Genomic DNA, 18,468 nt, shown 5'->3' with positions numbered 1-18,468 from the left:
GTTGTGGCTGCACACAGCTATCTCTGTTTATCAGCGTCTGATATCTGGACTGGGTGCTGTTCCCACAGTCTCATATCAGCACAACCATTTAGAAATGAAACAAATGACAGCAGGAAACAAGCAAAACAATTCTCCGGCTGTCTGGTACACATCACCACCTCAAACTTAGGATATAAAAATTCTCTCCTAAAGTTACTAAATATCAACTCATTAACTTGTCCCCAGACAAACAAACAGGGAGGTCCTTATTAGAACTGGATGAACTACCTCTGTGGTCCGTGCCATGAAAGTTTTTACCATCCTCATCTAAGGTATGTTCCAAAACACAAGAGGTGTCACAGACAGTGGCACAGCCCTAAAGGAACTCATAACGAGTTCCCCCTCCTATTATATAATGCTCATCCCTGTGCTGTGTTCTATTCCATCATCATCCCCTGAGGTCAGGTGGTAATAAGCTCTTCATCTTTAAAGAGGAGGGAACAAATGCAACATGTTATGCTATTCTCTGCTGACCATGACTGACGAATTGGAGCAGCATACTGACCCAAGCAGAAACAATTAGATTCTCTCTCCCAGGATCTGAGAATTAGGACTCTGATAAGTCAGCAAAAGGCATGACACTCCCAAGGACATGTTAAGGGTTGGGAGGGAAAGGGGGTGGGGGAGGGGTCGGGGTTGCTATTTCAGTCAGCAAATAGGGAAAACGGGCCTACGGAAAGCAGCAGCAGAATAAAACTGAAGCAAAAAAAAGCAGATAACAGAAACTAAATGCCCCAGAAAGAGAGGCTTTTTTTTTTTTTCTAATTTTAAGAATTATCATTCCTTATGTATGTACGTATGTATGTATGTATGGCTGTGCTGGGTCTTCATTGCTATGCATGGGCTTTCTCTAGTTGCGGTGAGCGGGGGCTACTGTTCCTTGTGGGGCACGGGCTTCTCATTGCAGTGGCTTCTCCTGTTACAGAGCACAGGCTCTAGGAGCATGGGCTCAGTAGTTGTAGCGCGTGGGCTTAGTTGCTCCATGGCATGTGGGATCTTCCTGGACCAGGGCTCGAACCCATGTCCCCTGCATTGGCAGGCGGATTCTTGACCACTGGACTACCAGGGAAGTCCCAAGATAGACTATTCTGAATGAATCCAATGGCTTTTCCATTTCAGGTTCTCATTCTCTGAAATCTAGGTGTACATCTTCCCCTTGAGTTCCGTGAGAAAAGTCTGCACACTTCTTATAAAATCCCTCCTTTTGTTTCTCTGTAATTAGTTTGAGTGGTTTTCTTGACTAATAAGATTTCTAATTATTAACAATCATTGATTTAGGGTTGACTTTCTTCAACTACTTGTTAATAATCATCAAAAATTTTTTCCCTTGATTTGAGATGTCAATCCTTTATTTACCTATCATAGGTTTCTCAGGGAACAAGATCACAGCCAGATCTTGGGAAGAGAGGGGTATTGTTATTTTTAAATTTAGCAATGAAAGGAAAATTTTTTTATTGACAAAGTAAGGTAACTACTTACATAATCTGGTAGAGGAACATCATTGGAACTCAGCGAACCTCTCAAGGACTGTGTGGCTTGTTCCAGAACTTTGTTGTGTTTTTTAGACAGCAAGGAAAACAAGCTGAAAAAAAAAAACAAAACCCCAATTATATTAAAAGAACTAAGTGTCTCCTTTTCTAGGTTTTATATTGACATTCCACAGAATGTCGATTATTCTAAAAGATTCTTTTTTTCGTGCCTGTGTTAACAGCAGGATTAACAATACTATTGATATAACAAATAATAAAGTGAAAAGAATGTTTAAATTATAAGGGTTCTAAAATAAAAGTTTGCCAGTTTCAAATTATATTTCAAACAGAGGAGGAATTTTCAGAAGACTACTATCATGGACAGGACAGTGGACAGATATTAAGAAAACCTGAGATATGGACTGACTTTATGAGTAACTCATAGTGCAATCTGTTACAAGTTACTTGAGCTTGCTGTATCCCAATTTTCTCATCTTTTTTTTGTATCTTACTGCATGGGTTTATTTATTTTATTTTATTTTTTTAACATCTTTATTGGAGTATCTCATCTTTCAAATAAGTGCACTGGGTTATTTCTCTAGCATAATACAGAGTCTATGATTCTATATTATAGCTTTATATTCTTATTCTCAGAAAGAATGGCTTTAAACATATGTATTATAAGAGTTTTACTTTACTGGTACTGAATAACTCCCCTGTGTAAACAACTAAAAAAAAACTGAACAAAATACATAAAATAACTGTTTTCAGATGTTGAACATCTGAAATGTTCAAAACTTGCCCCAGTGTCTTCTTGAACGTTTGGCTAAATGCAAAGAAAAGACCCCATAAGGTGTGGCAGTAAACCACCATCCAGGAGCCACAAACTGAACAGAGATTTTGGAGATCACAAAAGGCTGGAGTTATGCTGAAGTTCCAACCAGCCAGAGTGGATAAAACTCACTGAACATGAACACTCAGTTGAATTCTCAGAAAGGCCACGCTTTAGGAGTAGGGCTATTCTAGCCCAGAGTAAAGATGATTCTAAGATGCATCCCAACAGACCTAAATGAGCAATTTTCAAAGTATAAAACAAATTTACATTAAATGTAAATGGATTAAACACTCTCGTTAAATGACAGAGATTGTCAGACTGGATAAAAAAGCAAAACCCAGTAACATGCTATTTATAAGAGGCATGCTTGTAAATTTAAAGATACAGATAAGTGAACAGTAAAATGATACAAGAGAGATATTGTATAAACACTATTCATAAGAAAGCTGGAGCGCCTATATTAATATTAGACAAAGTAGGCTTAAGGATAAGAATATTATTACCTGAGATAAAGAGAAAATTTTATAGTGATGAAATGGCAAATTTATCAAGAAGCTGTAACAATCCTAAATGTGTATGTACCTAATAATAGAGCTTCAAATACACATAATTATATGATCCTAATGTTAAAGCTACTATATCTAGTGAATAAAGAATTCTTCCTTGGGCTAGATGACAAGTTAAAAGTACAGACAATTCTGATTCCATGTACTTTTCTATATAAGTATGACCTGTAGTATCTTCTTTAATGCCCAAAACATTACTCTAGTATTTCTTAGTGGTATCTTTCTAAACCGAACATTGATTTGAATATCAATTTATGAAAATCTCTACTTATTTCAAATGGTTTAAATGGGATAATTACTGAAAACAAGACTACTAAGTATTCTTTCTAGATTGAGTTTTAACATTAAAATGTTAAAAAATGAATTAAAAAAATTCCTTAACACTTATTGGTAATGCTGGATGTGTACAAAGCAAATGTAACAAAGCCAAGAATATTCTCTAAATCTATACTCAGATACAGCAGGAAAATAAGTGAAATAATTACTAAGTGAATAAGTGTGAAATCATATGATACTGATCAAGCATATGTTGATGAGAGACTTCTTTGAAATGGAATAGTTCAGCAAAGTTTCATGAAGGGTTAGACTTTATGAAGAAGGAAAAAGATTTGTGCAAGAGAAGAGAGAGGCATTTCCAAACAGAAGGCAAAGCACAGAGGCAAAACAGGGGACAGTGAGAAGAGTGAAGTGGAAGTGATGTAAAGAAGTAGGGAAAAAGACTCAATCTGTAAGGGTATGTACATTCTTTTCAATCATTTTACTTTTCTGGGTCTTCTCTATTTGAGGTTTAGTTTTGCTTGTTTTTTCTTTTTTAAGGTTAAAAGTAAACATCACACTTTTTCCTCACATCCATACCCATGACCCACTGGTAACAAATGTTAGCAGTTTATTATCTATGATTCCAACAATATTATATGCATCAAGGCACGTATATGAATGAATACTGTACACATACATCCATGTTTTCTTCCCACAAAATAGGTACTGCTCTGTACCTTGCACTTTTTCCACTTAACAATATAATCCTTGATTCGTTCAATAAACACATATTGAGTGCCAGTTAACTGATATCCAAGCATATGGATATACCTTAATTTACCTAGTCCATTAGAAATGAATCACTGCAATGTTTCCAGTTTTTTGTATTATAAATAGCACTGCAATGAACACCCTTGTACATAATTTTTAGTATATCTGAGGTGAGACTGACTATAGATAAAGTAAAACTGCTAAGTAAAAGAATAACTGAACATAGTACTAAACTGCAATGGGGGTATATATTCTTAAATATGCAAATTATTTTGCAGGCAATGAAAAATAGAAGATAAAAATATGTTGGGATAGTGCATAAAGCATATTCACATGGAAATGCATAAAAGAGGGCAATTAGTAAGATTCTTTTAATTGGTTGTAGTGTATTTTCTGGAATAAATGGCGTTTCAGAAGTTTTTTGAGACTGAATGGACTTTGGTGGTTGATTTTAGTATAGGGCATGGCAAGACTCAGAGGCATCAACTGGATGCCCAAACAAAAAGCAAAAGCAATAAATATACCTGGAGGAAGTGAGCTTTTTGGTGTTAGTAAGAGGAAAGGGGACAAGTGAAGTACAGCAGTGCACTTTAAGTTTACAAAATACCAGAACTCCGGAGCTGTTTTATGGGTTCAATAAACCTGGGATTTTCTCTGTCAGTGTTCTAAGAGTGTACCCTTCAGAGAAGGACAACAGAGGTAATCTATGGTAACTTTTATCATCACTTTCAGAAATTTATGGAACGAGTCCTAGGAATCAAAGCAAAAAGGATTTGATATTGTTTCCTTTGGAGAAGAAAGCCTAGTTTGTTTATTTTAAAAGAGAGTACTAACAATCCTTTTTCCTTGTTGGTAAAAGACAAAACAAGGAAGAGAGCTGCAATTCAAACATAAGCTCTTTCAGTTGGACATAACAGAAAATTTGACTGTTATGGGCATAAAATGTTGACATGGTCCACCTCAAGAAGCTGTGGCTACTGCTCCCAGCTGTTTTTAAGAAAGTTGGTGTAAGAACAGATGATTTGAGGTCACTGCCAGTTTTCTATCATGAATTAAAAACAGAATTCACACTTACTCAGGCTGTTATTCTTCTACAATCTAATATGCTTTTTTCCTCAGGTCTGCTAGCCAGAGCTCTCAAAGTTGTTTTTTTTTTTTTTAATTTTTAAAAAACATTCTAATTTTGTCTCCTGTTTAGCATTTGTAGGGCAAAATGACCTAAATTTATATGAGACATGACTTTCAAATTGCTGAGAAAAGTAACTTTTGCTTAAAGCTTTTGCATTCAAAGTACCAGCCCCAGCTAAATGCTAGAGTGAGTGACACACATGATGTTTGTATGGAAGGGGTAATTCCGATTCTGGACATAAGTGAAACTGATTCCAAGTGTACTGATCTTCACTCAGGATACTTTTTTATTTAAATTAGAAAAAGACTAGATTTTCCTTTTTGTACAAGAATGTTCATTGTAAATTGGTTTAACAGTGAAAATTTAAAAACAACAAAAACTCTCAGGAATGGAATGGGTAAATAAACTGTGGAAGGGTCATACAATGGCATACTATGTAGCAATTTAAGGTTATCTAAAACTATGTGTAACAATAGGGATAATCCTCAAAAACAATGTTGTTCTACAAGCAAGGACCCTGGTAGAGAATGTGAATGAGGTATTATTTATATAGTGTTTTTAACATGCAAAACATTACATATCTTCTACAGATAAAACATTTGAAGTAATAAAACATATACGGAAATGATAAACACTACATTTAGGACAGTCATTATTCTCTGAGAAAGAAGAGAGGAAATAGGATCAGGGAGGAAGAAATAAGAGGTTCAGCTCTCTCTCTCTAAAATGTTCTTTCAGTAATACTGCATATATACATAGGTGACTGCTATATTACTGGGGTTTTTTTGGTGTATACCTGAAATATTACACATTTTAAAAACTGGAATAAAAAGAACATACTATCCTGAAGAAAACAGAGCCCCGGCCAAAAGCCAGCGTTTCACAAAAGAAAGAAGCATATAAATATGCATGATGAGTCCAACCTGAAATGTGCTCAGAAAACCACTGGCTGCTGCCAAGGGCTGGCCTTTAGGGCGCCCAGCTGGTGGCAGGAGATGAGGACAGTTTAAAGACAGACTGTGAAGGGCCGCTTGTGGCACATCAAAAGTCCTGGACCTTTCTGTATGAAGTAAGAAGCTAATGTTACAGTCTTACAAAATGAGTTAAAGAGACATGATTCCTTGCCCCCAAGGAAATCAAGTCTAATGGAATAAGGGGAAAAAAACGTCTACAATACTGAAATCAGAGAACTCCATGGGTCTGAAGAGAGTGCCATGGGAGTACAGTTGAAGGTTAGGTACGTTTCACAGAGGAAATCTACCTTGATGGTGGCCTTGAAGGTTAGGGGGTTTGCTTGTTGGGAAAAGTAAAGGGGGAGGGAGAGCCATTCTGAAAGGGGGAAAAGTGTATAGAGAGGCACAGAGAGACTTCAGGGAAGTACCAATAGCTTATAAGGCCAGAAAAGTGCAAGCCCACTGCGGCAGAGGGTTCGAGATGGCGAGAGATGAAGCTAGCAAGGTCAGCATGGGCCTGTTAAAGACCATGCAAGAGGTCTGCACTAAGTCACTGAGACAGACAGTAACTCAAACAGTTACCAAGAACCTACTACATGCCAGGGAATGAGCGAGTTGTCTGCCTGGGATACAGCAACAAGCAAAAGCCGCACGATCTTTGTTCTGTGCTCCTGGAGGGTGCAGTCAGGTCAAGGAGGCTATGCCTACACAGAAGTTCTACTGTCACTGTGGTGATGGAGACAAGTATGGCTTGCACTGGGGACAAAGATGAGGGCTGCCTGACTGTACCTGAAGTAAGGACAGGAAATCATTTCCGGAGGTGATGCCTGAGCTGAATCTTAAGGAACAATCCGGAGTTAGCCAAGCAAATCAGGCAACGGTAAAGGTAATGTGGGCAGAGAAAAGAGCATGAGGGTAGGCAGAGAAATCCGCACACTGTGGGTGCAGTAAACATCACAGCACGCACACTCATAAAGTATCTGGAGCACCACGATATGGTCAGGGCAGTAGCGGGAATAGTTCATAAAGTGCCTCTTGTGTCTTACTTAGACCCTGGACTTCATCCTGAAAGCCAGAGGTGTTTTCTGACAGCAGGACTATAATGATAAGTAAGAGGGACAGAAGCAAAGCTGCTATGTTCGGTGTCCAGGTGGGAGGTGGGGGGCAGGGATGGGCAGGAGGGGTGATGGAGCAACCTTGCTCATCTCTGTCCTCTATCTCTCCCTGATGCACTCTCATCTAGTGGTGGCCGCAGAGGCCCTGTCACGGAACCTGAAAACCACATACCTGTGCAGAGAGGTATAAGTATATAACAATTACGTTCATTTTAGAAAGATTCCTTGGCTCCTCAAGAGGATGGGAAGGATGGACAGGGGCTGGCAAGGGAACAGGAGTGGAGACAGAAAGATACTTTGGGTAACTTTTACACCGCTAAAAGTGAGAGGTGAGGAGGGATTGAACTGAAGCAAATATGAGCTATTTGGAAAGCAAAGGAGGCAAAACAGAGTGAAAAACGGGGATCATGGGTGACTCTCAGAAACTTAGTGGCTGCCTGAGAATGTGACTGAACATGCCAGGGATATACAGAAGAAGAGCCAAAGAGTAGGGAGAAGACCCAGGAAGACAAAGAGCTGTGCCTCAAAGAAAACAAGAGCAGCAGCAGCTCAGTGGCAGGGTGCTTCCTGCACATCAGACACTGTTCACCAGATCATCATCTGACAGATGTGCTATTATTCTCCATGCTTTTTTTATTTTGAAGGGATGATGAAATTGAGGCTATGGTTAAGGCTCATAGCTACTAAGTGGTGGAGTCAGGAGACAAATTCAAGAGCTCCAAGAGCTGTGCTCTTAACAATTCTGCCACGAAACGCAGAGGTGCTCGGCAATATCCAGATGGAGGTGGTTAGAAATATCCAGATTCAGGGGCTTCCCTGGTGGCACAGTGGGTAAGCCTCCGTGCTCCCAATGCAGGGGGCCCGGGTTCGATCCCCGGTCAGGGAACTAGATCCTGCATGCCACAACTAAGAGTTCACATGCCAAAACTAAGGAGCCTGTGTGCCACAACTAAGGAGCTGGTGAGCTGCACCTAAGGAGCCCTCAAGCCACAACTAAGGATCCCACGTGCCGCAACTGAGGAGCCTGCTAGCCACAATTAAGACCCAGCACAACTAAATTAATTAATTAATTTTTAAAAAGTTGCATTTGGAAGAGATTTCTTTCTTTTTTTTTTTTTGCGGTACACAGGCCTCTCACTGTTGTGGCCTCTCCCGTTGCGGAGCACAGGCTCCGGACGCGCAGGCTCAGCAGCCATGGCTCACGGGCCTAGCCGTTCCGTGGCATGTGGGATCTTCCCGGACCGGAGCACGAACCCGTGTCCCCTGCATCGGCAGGCGGACCCTCAACCACTGCGCCACCAGGGAAGCCCTGGAAGAGATTTATTTAAAAAAAAAAAGAAAAAAAAATATCCAGATTCAGGACATACTAATCTGGTGCTCAGGAGAGAGGTAAGAAATTTAAGGGCTATTAGCATCAGTTGAAATCATAAAAGTACAGGTGATCTGATCACCCAAGGAAAACATGTAATATAAAACAAGAGAGATAAAGACAGAAATCTGGGAAACACCAAGACTAAAAGGGTAAACACAGTAAAGGGTACTCAAAGAGCTAGCAGCAGAAGAACAAGAAGAGAAAGACATTCTTCTCTAAGTCAGGAGAATAATCATAAGGAGGGAGCACTCACCACTGTTAAAAGGTAAAGAAGGACTGAAAAAAAGAAACAAAGTCACTGGATGTGACACAAGGAAAGAAATCAACAGTTACCGTACTCAAAACTGTTTTCAGTGGGGAGGAGGAGGCAGAAGCTGGCCCTTGGTGGTTGAGAGACAAGCGGGATGGGAGGAAACAGGTGGCGCTGGGGCGAGGAGAGTTAAGAGTAACCGCCTGACGGGGAAGGCAACGCAGACAGAGGTCAGTTACTGCGGAGTGGCATGGGGTTCCCTCCTTGAAAACTGCAGACATTCCTCACAACTTGCAGTCACTTCCTCTCCATGCCCCAGTCCTTCCCGCTGACACACTCAAACAGTAGTCACCAGAGAAATGAGAAGCACCTCAACTCCACACTACAATGGCAGCAGATGAAGAAGCTCAGCTACAGAGCTGGTACTTCATCCAAGGTCAAAGTTCCGTAGAGTAGTGAATACAAAAGTTCTTTACAAACCCTAAAGAGCTATTTAAATGCAGAGAAACACAAAATATTATTAAGGTTATTGAAGGCAGAGCTCCAGCTAGACACCAAATCTCCTTCCGCCAAGCTTCGGGCTCTCTCCTCTGCAGACACGGACTCTTTCTACATGCAGGAAGCCCTTCTTGCCCCCTCCACCCATCTAAGTGCTGCCTCTCTTTCAAGGCACAACTCCCTACCCTCTGTGAAAGATTTCTCTAACCTGCACCCACCCTGCCTCTGAACCATACTAACTTCTCTACCACTCGGTTGATATTTAAATACGGTCTTACACTGCTGGTTACTTTATTTTTATTTATTTATTTTTTATTTATTTATTTTTTTTGCAATACGCGGGCCTCTCACTGCTGTGGCCTCTCCCGCTGCGGAGCACAGGCTCCGGACGCGCAGGCCCAGCGTCCATGGCTCACGGGCCCAGCCGCTCCGCGGCATGTGGGATCCTCCCGGATCGGGGCACGAACCCGTGTCCCCTGCATCGGCAGGCGGACTCTCAACCACTGCGCCACCAGGGAAGCCCTGGTTACTTTATTTTTAATCAGCTTTATTGAGGAATGATCTCCATATGATAAAATTGGCCAATTTTAAGTAGACAATTCAATGAGTTTTGAAAAATACGAACATTCAGGTGACTCATCACCATAATCATGATAGAGACTATTCCCATTACCCCAAGAAGCTCCCCTGTGCCCCTCTGAAGTCAAGTCCCTCCTCCAATGTGCCCACCCCGAGACCTCACTCCAGGTAACCACTGGTCTGTTTTCCGTCACTATGGTTCTGCCTTTTCTAGCTTTCATGTAAATAGAATCATACCATATGTACTCTTTTGTGTCTGGCTTCTATCACTCAGCATAATGTTTTTCAGATTCATCCACATTGTTTTGTGTGTCAGTAATTCTTTCCTTTTTATTGCTGAGTAGTTTTCTATTGTATGAATGAACCTCAATTTGTTTATTTATCAGTTGGTGGACATTTGGGCTGCTTCCAGTTTTGAGTCATTATGAATAAAGAGGCTATAAACACTCTCGTACAAGTTTTTACGTGAACATATGTTTTCATTTCTCTTGAATAAATACCTAGAAGTGGGATTGCTGTGTTGTATGCTCTTTGTTTTAACTCTATAAGAACTGCCAAGCTGTCTGTTCTACATTCTGGCTAGCACTTGATATTTCAGTCTTTAAGTTTAGCCATTCTAGCGGGTGTGAAGTGGATCTCACTGTGGTTTCAGTTTGCATTCCCCTAGTGAATTTCCCTGTGCTCATGTTTTCTTTGTTGAAGTGTCTATTCAAATCTTTTGTCCATTTATTAAAAAAATGGGTTGTTTTTGTTCTTCGTGAGTTGTGAGAGTTCTTTATATATTCTAGACACAAGTCCGTTATCAGGTATTTTTTTTGGTCAGCTTTATTGAGATGTAATTGCTATATGACACTGTGAAAGTTTAAGGTGTGCAGCATGCTGATTTGATACATACATATTGCAAAATGATGACCACCACAGCTTTAGCTCACACCTCCATCCCATCCCATAACTACCATTTCTTTCTTGCAGCTAGAACATTTAAGACCTACTTTCCGAACTACTTTCAAGGATGTGCTAGAGTACTATTAACTGTAATCACCATGCTGTACATTATATCTCCAGAACTTATTTATCATAAAACTGGAAGTGTGTGCTCTCTGACCTTGCTATCAGCTAAACATCAAATTGGTTGTAGTGTCATTTTTTAAACATCTGGGTATTGTCATTGAGATAAAATTACAGTCTACTCAGAGGCAGCTGTCTCTTATGACCTATAAACTATAAATATGAAAATATACCCTAAGTACAACACAGAATAGGGTGGGTTATAAAACTAAAGGAAGAATTTAACACATTGATGAAGATTAAACAATGATCTTAACTACCCTGAGAAAAGGACCTACATTTCCTTACTTTGTATCTCATTATCAGGTATTATTTATTTTTGTAAACAACCTCTCCCATACTGCGGGGAGGGGTGGGAAGTGGAAGAAAGTTTTAAAATTTGATGAAGTCCAATTCATGAAATTAAAAAGAAATTATTTGTAGTTTTTGCATCATAAATCTTTGCCTAACCCAAGATTCCAAAGATTTTCTCCTATAATTTCTTCTGGAAGTTTTATAGTTTTAACTCTTATAATTAGGTCTGTGCTCTATTTGGACTTCATACGTATGTATGGCATGCGGTAAGAGTCAAGGTTCACTTTGTTGTTATTGGGCTTTTTGGCATGTAAATATTTAATTGTTGTAGAACCATTTGTTGACAAGGCTATCCCTTTCACCCCTTGAATCACCTTGGCAGCCTTGTCAAAATTGCATTGACCATATGTGAATGGGTCTATTTCTGGACTCTATTCTATTCCATTGGTCTAAAAAGCTATCACCTACTATCTTGGTTACTCTAGCTGTAATTGAGGGTAAATCCTGAAATCAGGTATTCTTAGTCCTCCAACTTAAGCTTTCTTTGTCAAAATTGCTTTTGGGTATTCTAGGTCCTTTTTATATCCATACAAATGTTAGAATCAACTTTATCAATTTCTACCAAAAAGTCTGGTGGGATTTTGATTAGGATTACTTGAATGTATAGATCAATTTCAGGATCTTAACAATAGTAAGTCTCTGATCCACGAGCATGGGATCACCCTGTTTATTTACGTCTTCTTTAATTTCTTTTAGCAGTGCTTTAGCTTTTATTGTACAGATCTTGCCTGTATCTTACTATGTTCGTTCCTAAGTTATTTCGTATTTTTTATGCTACTGTAAATAGTATTGTTTTAAAATTTCAATTTCTGGCTGTTGATCACAAGAATATCAAAATACAATTATTATCATATACTGACCTTTTATCCTACGACCATGCTAAACTCATTTATTAACTCTAGTAGATTTTTTGTAGATTCATTAGGATTTTTAAACATATGACCATGTTTCATGTGAATAAAAACACCTTTAGATCTTCTTTTCTAATCTGGATTATTAACATTTCTTTTTCTTGACTCACTGCACTGGCTAGGATCTCTAGCACAATAATGAATAAATGTGAGAGTGAAGATCCTTGTTATTTTCCTGATCCTAGGGAAGATGCATTCAGTCTTTTACCATTAAGTAAGATTTTAGCTGTAAGTTTTCTCATAGAATTTCCTCAGTTGAGGAAATTCCCCTCTATTCCTTGCTATTCCTTGCTAACTGAATTTTCTTATCATCATGAATAGGTTTAGCCTATTGAATTTCATCAAATGCTTTTCCTATACCTATAAAGATGACCATACAGTTTTAAGTCTACTAATACAGTAGACTGTACTAATTGAGGATGGTATGTTAGCGCAGCCTTACATTCCTAGGGCCGATCCCACTGGTTATCCTTTTATAGGCTGAGGATAAATAATAAGAATGACAGTAGTTGTCACTTACTTAGAATGTACTCTATGCCATGCACCTTTCTAACCTTTCATATTTTTAACTAAATTAACATACAACATGCTTAATAAAAAGGGTATTAATGCTATCATCACAACATACAAGAGGAAACTAGGGCATTAGAGAGGTAAATTAGCTTGCCAAAGATTATGTTGCTTTTAAGTGGAACAGCTAGAATTTAGACCTTGGTAATCTGACTTCAGAGCCGGTACTCATAACTACCTTATTTTATTATCTCTTATCTGGGGTGGTCTGTTTTTTTTTTTTTCCTGCCCAGCATGATTCACTCCCACTTACTTCTTTTAGGAAAAGAACTGACTCTCCCAAAAAAAGTGAGTTCATGGCACACGGTGAGTCAGTTATAATACGCCATCCCCTGGGTCACAAAGATTGGTCAATGGATACGTGTTTTAAGTTGAACCAGTTGAAAACTTTGCCTAAGATTTTTCTAACTAGGAATGGTGAGAAAGACTGTTTCTCCTCTTTGGTTAGACGAGTGTAGAGATGTAAGGTCATGGTTTAGTTTCGTGGAGAAAATCCACGTATAAAAGGAGAGAATGAACCTAAGCTAAGAGAGTGAAAGAGAAAGACAGACCATAGACACAACACACAAACAGGCATATAGACACAGACACACAGGAAGAAAGGGAGAGGGGGAGGTGGGCAGAGAATATGCCCTGGAGGTGCTGACTCCCCAGTTCAAGTCTCTGAGGTTCCCAACATCTCCACCATTTCTTTTGTGAGCTCTTCTCCACTAAGTATCCTTAAGACAAACCTTTCCTTTTTCACACCTGCTAGAGTCTGGTATGGCTTACTCCCTCATCCTGAAGTTTTTGCCCAAATGTCACCTACTCTTTGAAGCCGATCATAATCCAACCCTGGAATGCCTTATTTTCCTTCCTGCTCTATTTTTTCCCCATACTACTTATCAATTTATAAAATACTATATGCTTTACTGATATGTTTTTACTGCTTCCATCCACTAGAACAGAGGGTGGCCAACTACAGCTCACAGACCAAATCTGGTCCACCACCTGTTCTTGTAAATAAAGTTTTATTGGGTTTCAGCCACATTCATTCATTCCTGTACTGTCTATGGCTGTTTTCATGCTACAATGGCAGAGCTGAGTAGTTGTGATAGAGACAATCTGATGTGCCACGCCTAAAACATTTACTATCCAGTCCTTTACAGAAGAAGTTTTCTGATCCTGCACTAGAATGTAAGCTCCACCATGGCAGAGATTTTCACCTGTTTTGCTCACTGCTATATTCCTGGTACCTAGAACGACGCCTGGTGCATAGCAGGTACTCAATATTGGTTCACTGAATAAAATACAAAGTAGAAATTCCCTGAAAAGTACTTTTGCTAAGCTTAAAATTTCAAAGTCTGTCTGGCTTCTGATTCTTTACACAAATACCTGAGATTTTTATAGTTAGGCAAATATCTCCTTTCCATATCTTTACTGCACTTAAAAAAAAAAAAAGCATTCTCTCCCATTTACCTGGAAATACAATTGTCTTACACTTTTCAGTTTCTCCTGAGAGCTATCCTCCAATATCTTTCCTTGGTATACACACCTAGCTGATGCCAAAACCAAAAGGATTTGTTGCCAGCCTGGATTTGAGGTAAAAGAGAAGAGTCAAGGATATGATCAGGGTTTTTAGCGTAAGCAAATGGAAGGGTAGGTATACCATTTACTGATATGGGAGATTATCCACTGGGGTGGGGGTGGTTCCAGGGAGATCATCAGGTGTCCCTCTTAGATATGCTCCGTTTGAGATGCCTACTCACTATCCAAGCGAAAGTTTCGACTAGACATTTGGATGTGTGCATCTGGCTTCAGGAAAGAGATTTAGGTTAGAGAGATGCATTTGGGAACTGTAAACATACAACCAGGAATGAAAGCCATGGCAATGGTTGAGAAAATTCAGTGACTAGTATAGACAGAGAGCAGAAGAGAGACTAGAAAAAGCTGAAACCTAAGCTGGAAGTGAAGGAAGACCAGACGCTAATGAGTTTATACTCTAGAACTCCAGCAAGGTACAGATCTTAAAAGTACCAGGTATTAGAAAGTAGGATGCAGATGAGGCCCAAAACAGGAAGACTGACTGAAAGTCTGTATTACAAAGTCAGACTTTCAGTCCCCTCCCCTCTCTCACTCAGCCCAATGAATGCCTCCCTCCATCCTGGCAGAAGAATAGAGGTGTTCACTCTCCAGAGGATGAAGCAGGCAGACTCTAGACTTAACGGATATAACACCCAAGTGAGGATGGGAGCGCTACACTGAAAGCGACTAAGTAAAAGCCTAGATGCTGAACACTGAAACCTCTGGCTTCATCCCCCGATAAGCTCAGAGAATGCCATCAGCGAGGTGTGTATACTCAAGAAAAATACTGGAGGATTACTCTCAGGAGAAAATAAAAAGTGGGGAACTCCCTGGCGGTGCAGTGGTTGAGACTCAGCGCTTTTGCTGCCGTGGGCCCAGGTTCAATCCGTAGTCGGGGAACTAAGATCTCACAAGCTACACAGTGCTGCTCAAAAATTAAAATTAAAATTAAAAATTAAAAAAAAAAGTGTAAGACGAACCCAAAGATACCAACATTTGGGGATTCTCCAAAGACTTAGTCCAGCTGGAGCACTCTGAGATGAAGCCACCAGCCAACAAAGCCCAACCCAAGGGGTTTTCCTGGTGGTGCAGTGGTTAAGAATCTGCCTGCCAATGCAGGGGACATGGGTTTGAGCCCTGGTCCAGGAAGATCCCACATGCCACAGAGCAACTAAACCCGTGGGCCACAACTACTGAGCCTGCGCTCTAGAGCCCGCGAGCCACAACTATTGTGCCCTCATGCCACAACTGCGGAAGCCCGCACGCCCAGAGCCCGTGCTCCACAACAAAAGAAGCCACCGCAATGAGAAGCCCGCACACTGCAACGAAGAGTAGCTCCCGCTCACCGTAACCAGAGAAAGCCCGCACACGGCAATGAAGACACAACACAGCCAAAAATAAAAATAAATAAAATAAATAAATTTATTAAAAAAAAAAAAAAGCCCAACCCAAGCACAGAGAACTTCCAATTCGTTCTTTAGTGGCTCACTTTAAATATCAACTCTGCCAAAGATCACCAGAAAAAGCCACAAAAATGACAAACAAGTGAAAAAAGGAAAAAGGAACCTGGATGAAACAGAGAAAAGGCAGGGAGGAGATGAAATTCCCAAAATGTTACAATTACTAAGCTAAAGGAAAAAGTAAATACACTGCAACTATGAAACAAGAAGGAAGTCGTATAAAAAGAAATATCAAAGAACAAAAAAGAGCTCTTGGAAAATGTAAATATGAAAAATTCACCGGAAGAGTTAAAAAATAAATTTGAAGAACTTTCCCAGGAAGTGGAACAGAAAAGACAAAGAGATGGAAAATAGTGGGAAAATGGCAATCAGAGAACTGGTCCACAGAGTTTAACACAGAATGTTTTAAAAGAGCAAAGAAAATGGAAGGGGAAAAGAAGGAAATTATTAAAGAATTATTCCAAGGAAAGTTCTCAAAAATGAAAAACATGCATTTCCAAACTGAAAGAGCCCTCCATGAATCCAGAAAACAGTTAAAAACAAAGCATAATAGCATATGACTGGAATTTTAAAACACTGGAGACAAAAGATCATAAAAACTGAGAGAGAGAGAGAAAGAAGGAGGGAGGGCCATATACAAACTGTCAAGAATTAGTAGGGCATTAGACATCTTAACAGCTACAAAACAATGAGCAATGCCTTCCATATGCAGAGTGAAAATGACTCTGAACATAGAATTCTAAACCCTGCCAAATTTTTATGCTAAAGATTGAAGACATTTTTAGACAAATTGTCTAAGAAAGTAAACTATATGGATCATCTATACTATATGGATCATCTGTGAATAATATCTGGTTATAACCATGTAAACATTCTATTGATGCAGCATGAAATGACTGTTGACCTGTACTGGGAGAGTGGGGAAGAGGCACCTTGGAGTGTGTGCATGTAGATGTGTGTAGCTGTAGGGGAGTTGAAGATGATGACTACTACTTTTGAAATATTGGTCTGTTTATATATATGTCTGCTTCTCGTGAAAAATCCCTCCATCTATTCAGAGAGAGTCGAGCAGAGCAAAGACAAGATTCCCTGTAGTCTTTGTCAAAGACAGATCAAATCAGAGGTCGGGGGAAAGGCCGAGGGAGAAGTGGATGGCTCTAATAAACATGGGGGAAATCTGAGGATTAAAACACTTCTGAGTGATTAAAAATTCAAAGTCTATGAAGACTAGAACAAATTCATTTCATAAAATGTGTCCCTTTATATTTGTAGAATATAACAGAAATAGAAAAAAAAATAACTTCCCAGGCTTTTCCTCTCTATCAAATTACGTACTCCTAATTATTTGTTTGTTTTATGCTATTGAATTGCTATGCACCTACACACATACATATGTAAAATATATACATGTATAGCAAATATGGTTTCCCTCCAAATGCTAAGTTCACGTACAGCCTTGATTGTAGATCTTTTTACAGTGCTCTACATATAACAGGGTTGAAAATACGCTTGCTACTAATGTCTTTCTATTTCTCTTCCATCTTTCTTACTCCAGTAAAAGAAACTTCAAAGATATCCATAATCCTGCCTTACAAAATTGGAAATGAGAGGTCTTTGTTTATTTTTAGAACACAAAAATCTTATTTTTAAGGATCTAAAATTAAGATGAAGGAGACAACCAACTACATAATTATCTTTGCTAAAAACATTGACATTTACAAAAAGAAGCAAGGTTAGAGCAAACCGCCCATTCATTCACATGTAACTGACTTAATAACCATAAACATTATTTTAGATATATAATAACTAGTTTAAAATTCATTTCCATCCAGGACAAGTGCTAAAATGGCATTGATTTTTGTGGTATATAAGGTAGAGTACAAAATAAGAAACCTCAGCACCACCAGCTTGTTGATTTTCAAGTAAGGCTTGTTAAAATGCAAATGTTTAGTGGACTAGCAGTACGGAGCACAATGCACGGGAAGATGTGTCCATCCACACTGAGTGCAACATGTTCCATCAGGTCTACATTATTCCATGTTTCAGCACTCTAAGGAAAAGGCAGTAACTCATCTTCAAAAACTCTGAAGTACAAGCAAAAGATACAGACACCCATTTATAAAATCTAGTAAGCCAGGCACATCCTGAATTGCAACTGGAGAATCCAATCTCTTTGCCATAAAAACACAAAAGGTATTTTGGAAAGAACGTGAAATTATGGTTACAATGTCCAGTATAATCTGCACTGTATGCATGTCATGCAACATGACCAACAATGTAACTAAACAGTTTCTTTAAAAAAAAAAAAAAAAAAGCTTAAAACTCAAGAACTGAATTTCCCCTGGTTATAGCAACAACATAAGGAAGACACAGAAGGAAAACTGAAAGATCACTAACAACCTTAAAAATAATGTTACATGACTTATAAGTAAAAATATTTTGAAAATAATGGATAAAATACATGATCTGGTAAATATATTAACAAAAATATAAGTGCATGAAATAAAATAATCTATCATTAACTTAAAAAGTTACTTTTATTTTTCACAAAGGCATGCGTGCAAAACTTCTTGCATGTTTTTAACCTTTGAAGTAATTCAGTGGAAAACTGCTAATAAGTGGACATAATGCAAAAGGGTTGTTTTCTTAAGCAGATTTTTTTCAATTTTGACTAAATTTGGTCAGAAATGCTACCGAATAAGAATGAC

General features: G+C 39.0%; 1 protein-coding gene across 1 annotated transcript in view; it reads right to left on the bottom strand.

Annotated features, from left to right (window-relative positions):
• Nucleotides 1–18,468, bottom strand: part of DYM (dymeclin) — a 375,316-nt gene that overhangs the window by 123,864 nt on the left and 232,984 nt on the right. The window contains exon 14 of the mRNA XM_082853166.1: nucleotides 1,519–1,621. Coding sequence (XP_082709292.1) covers nucleotides 1,519–1,621 — 103 coding nt within the window. The remainder of the gene's footprint in view (nucleotides 1–1,518; nucleotides 1,622–18,468) is intronic.

This window comes from Leucopleurus acutus (genome assembly GCF_964270905.1).
Source record: "Leucopleurus acutus genome assembly, chromosome: 13".
Classification (NCBI taxonomy): domain Eukaryota; kingdom Metazoa; phylum Chordata; class Mammalia; order Artiodactyla; family Delphinidae; genus Leucopleurus; species Leucopleurus acutus.
The sequence above is the reverse complement of the archived record's forward strand: the minus strand, read 5'-3'. Positions and strand labels throughout refer to the sequence as shown.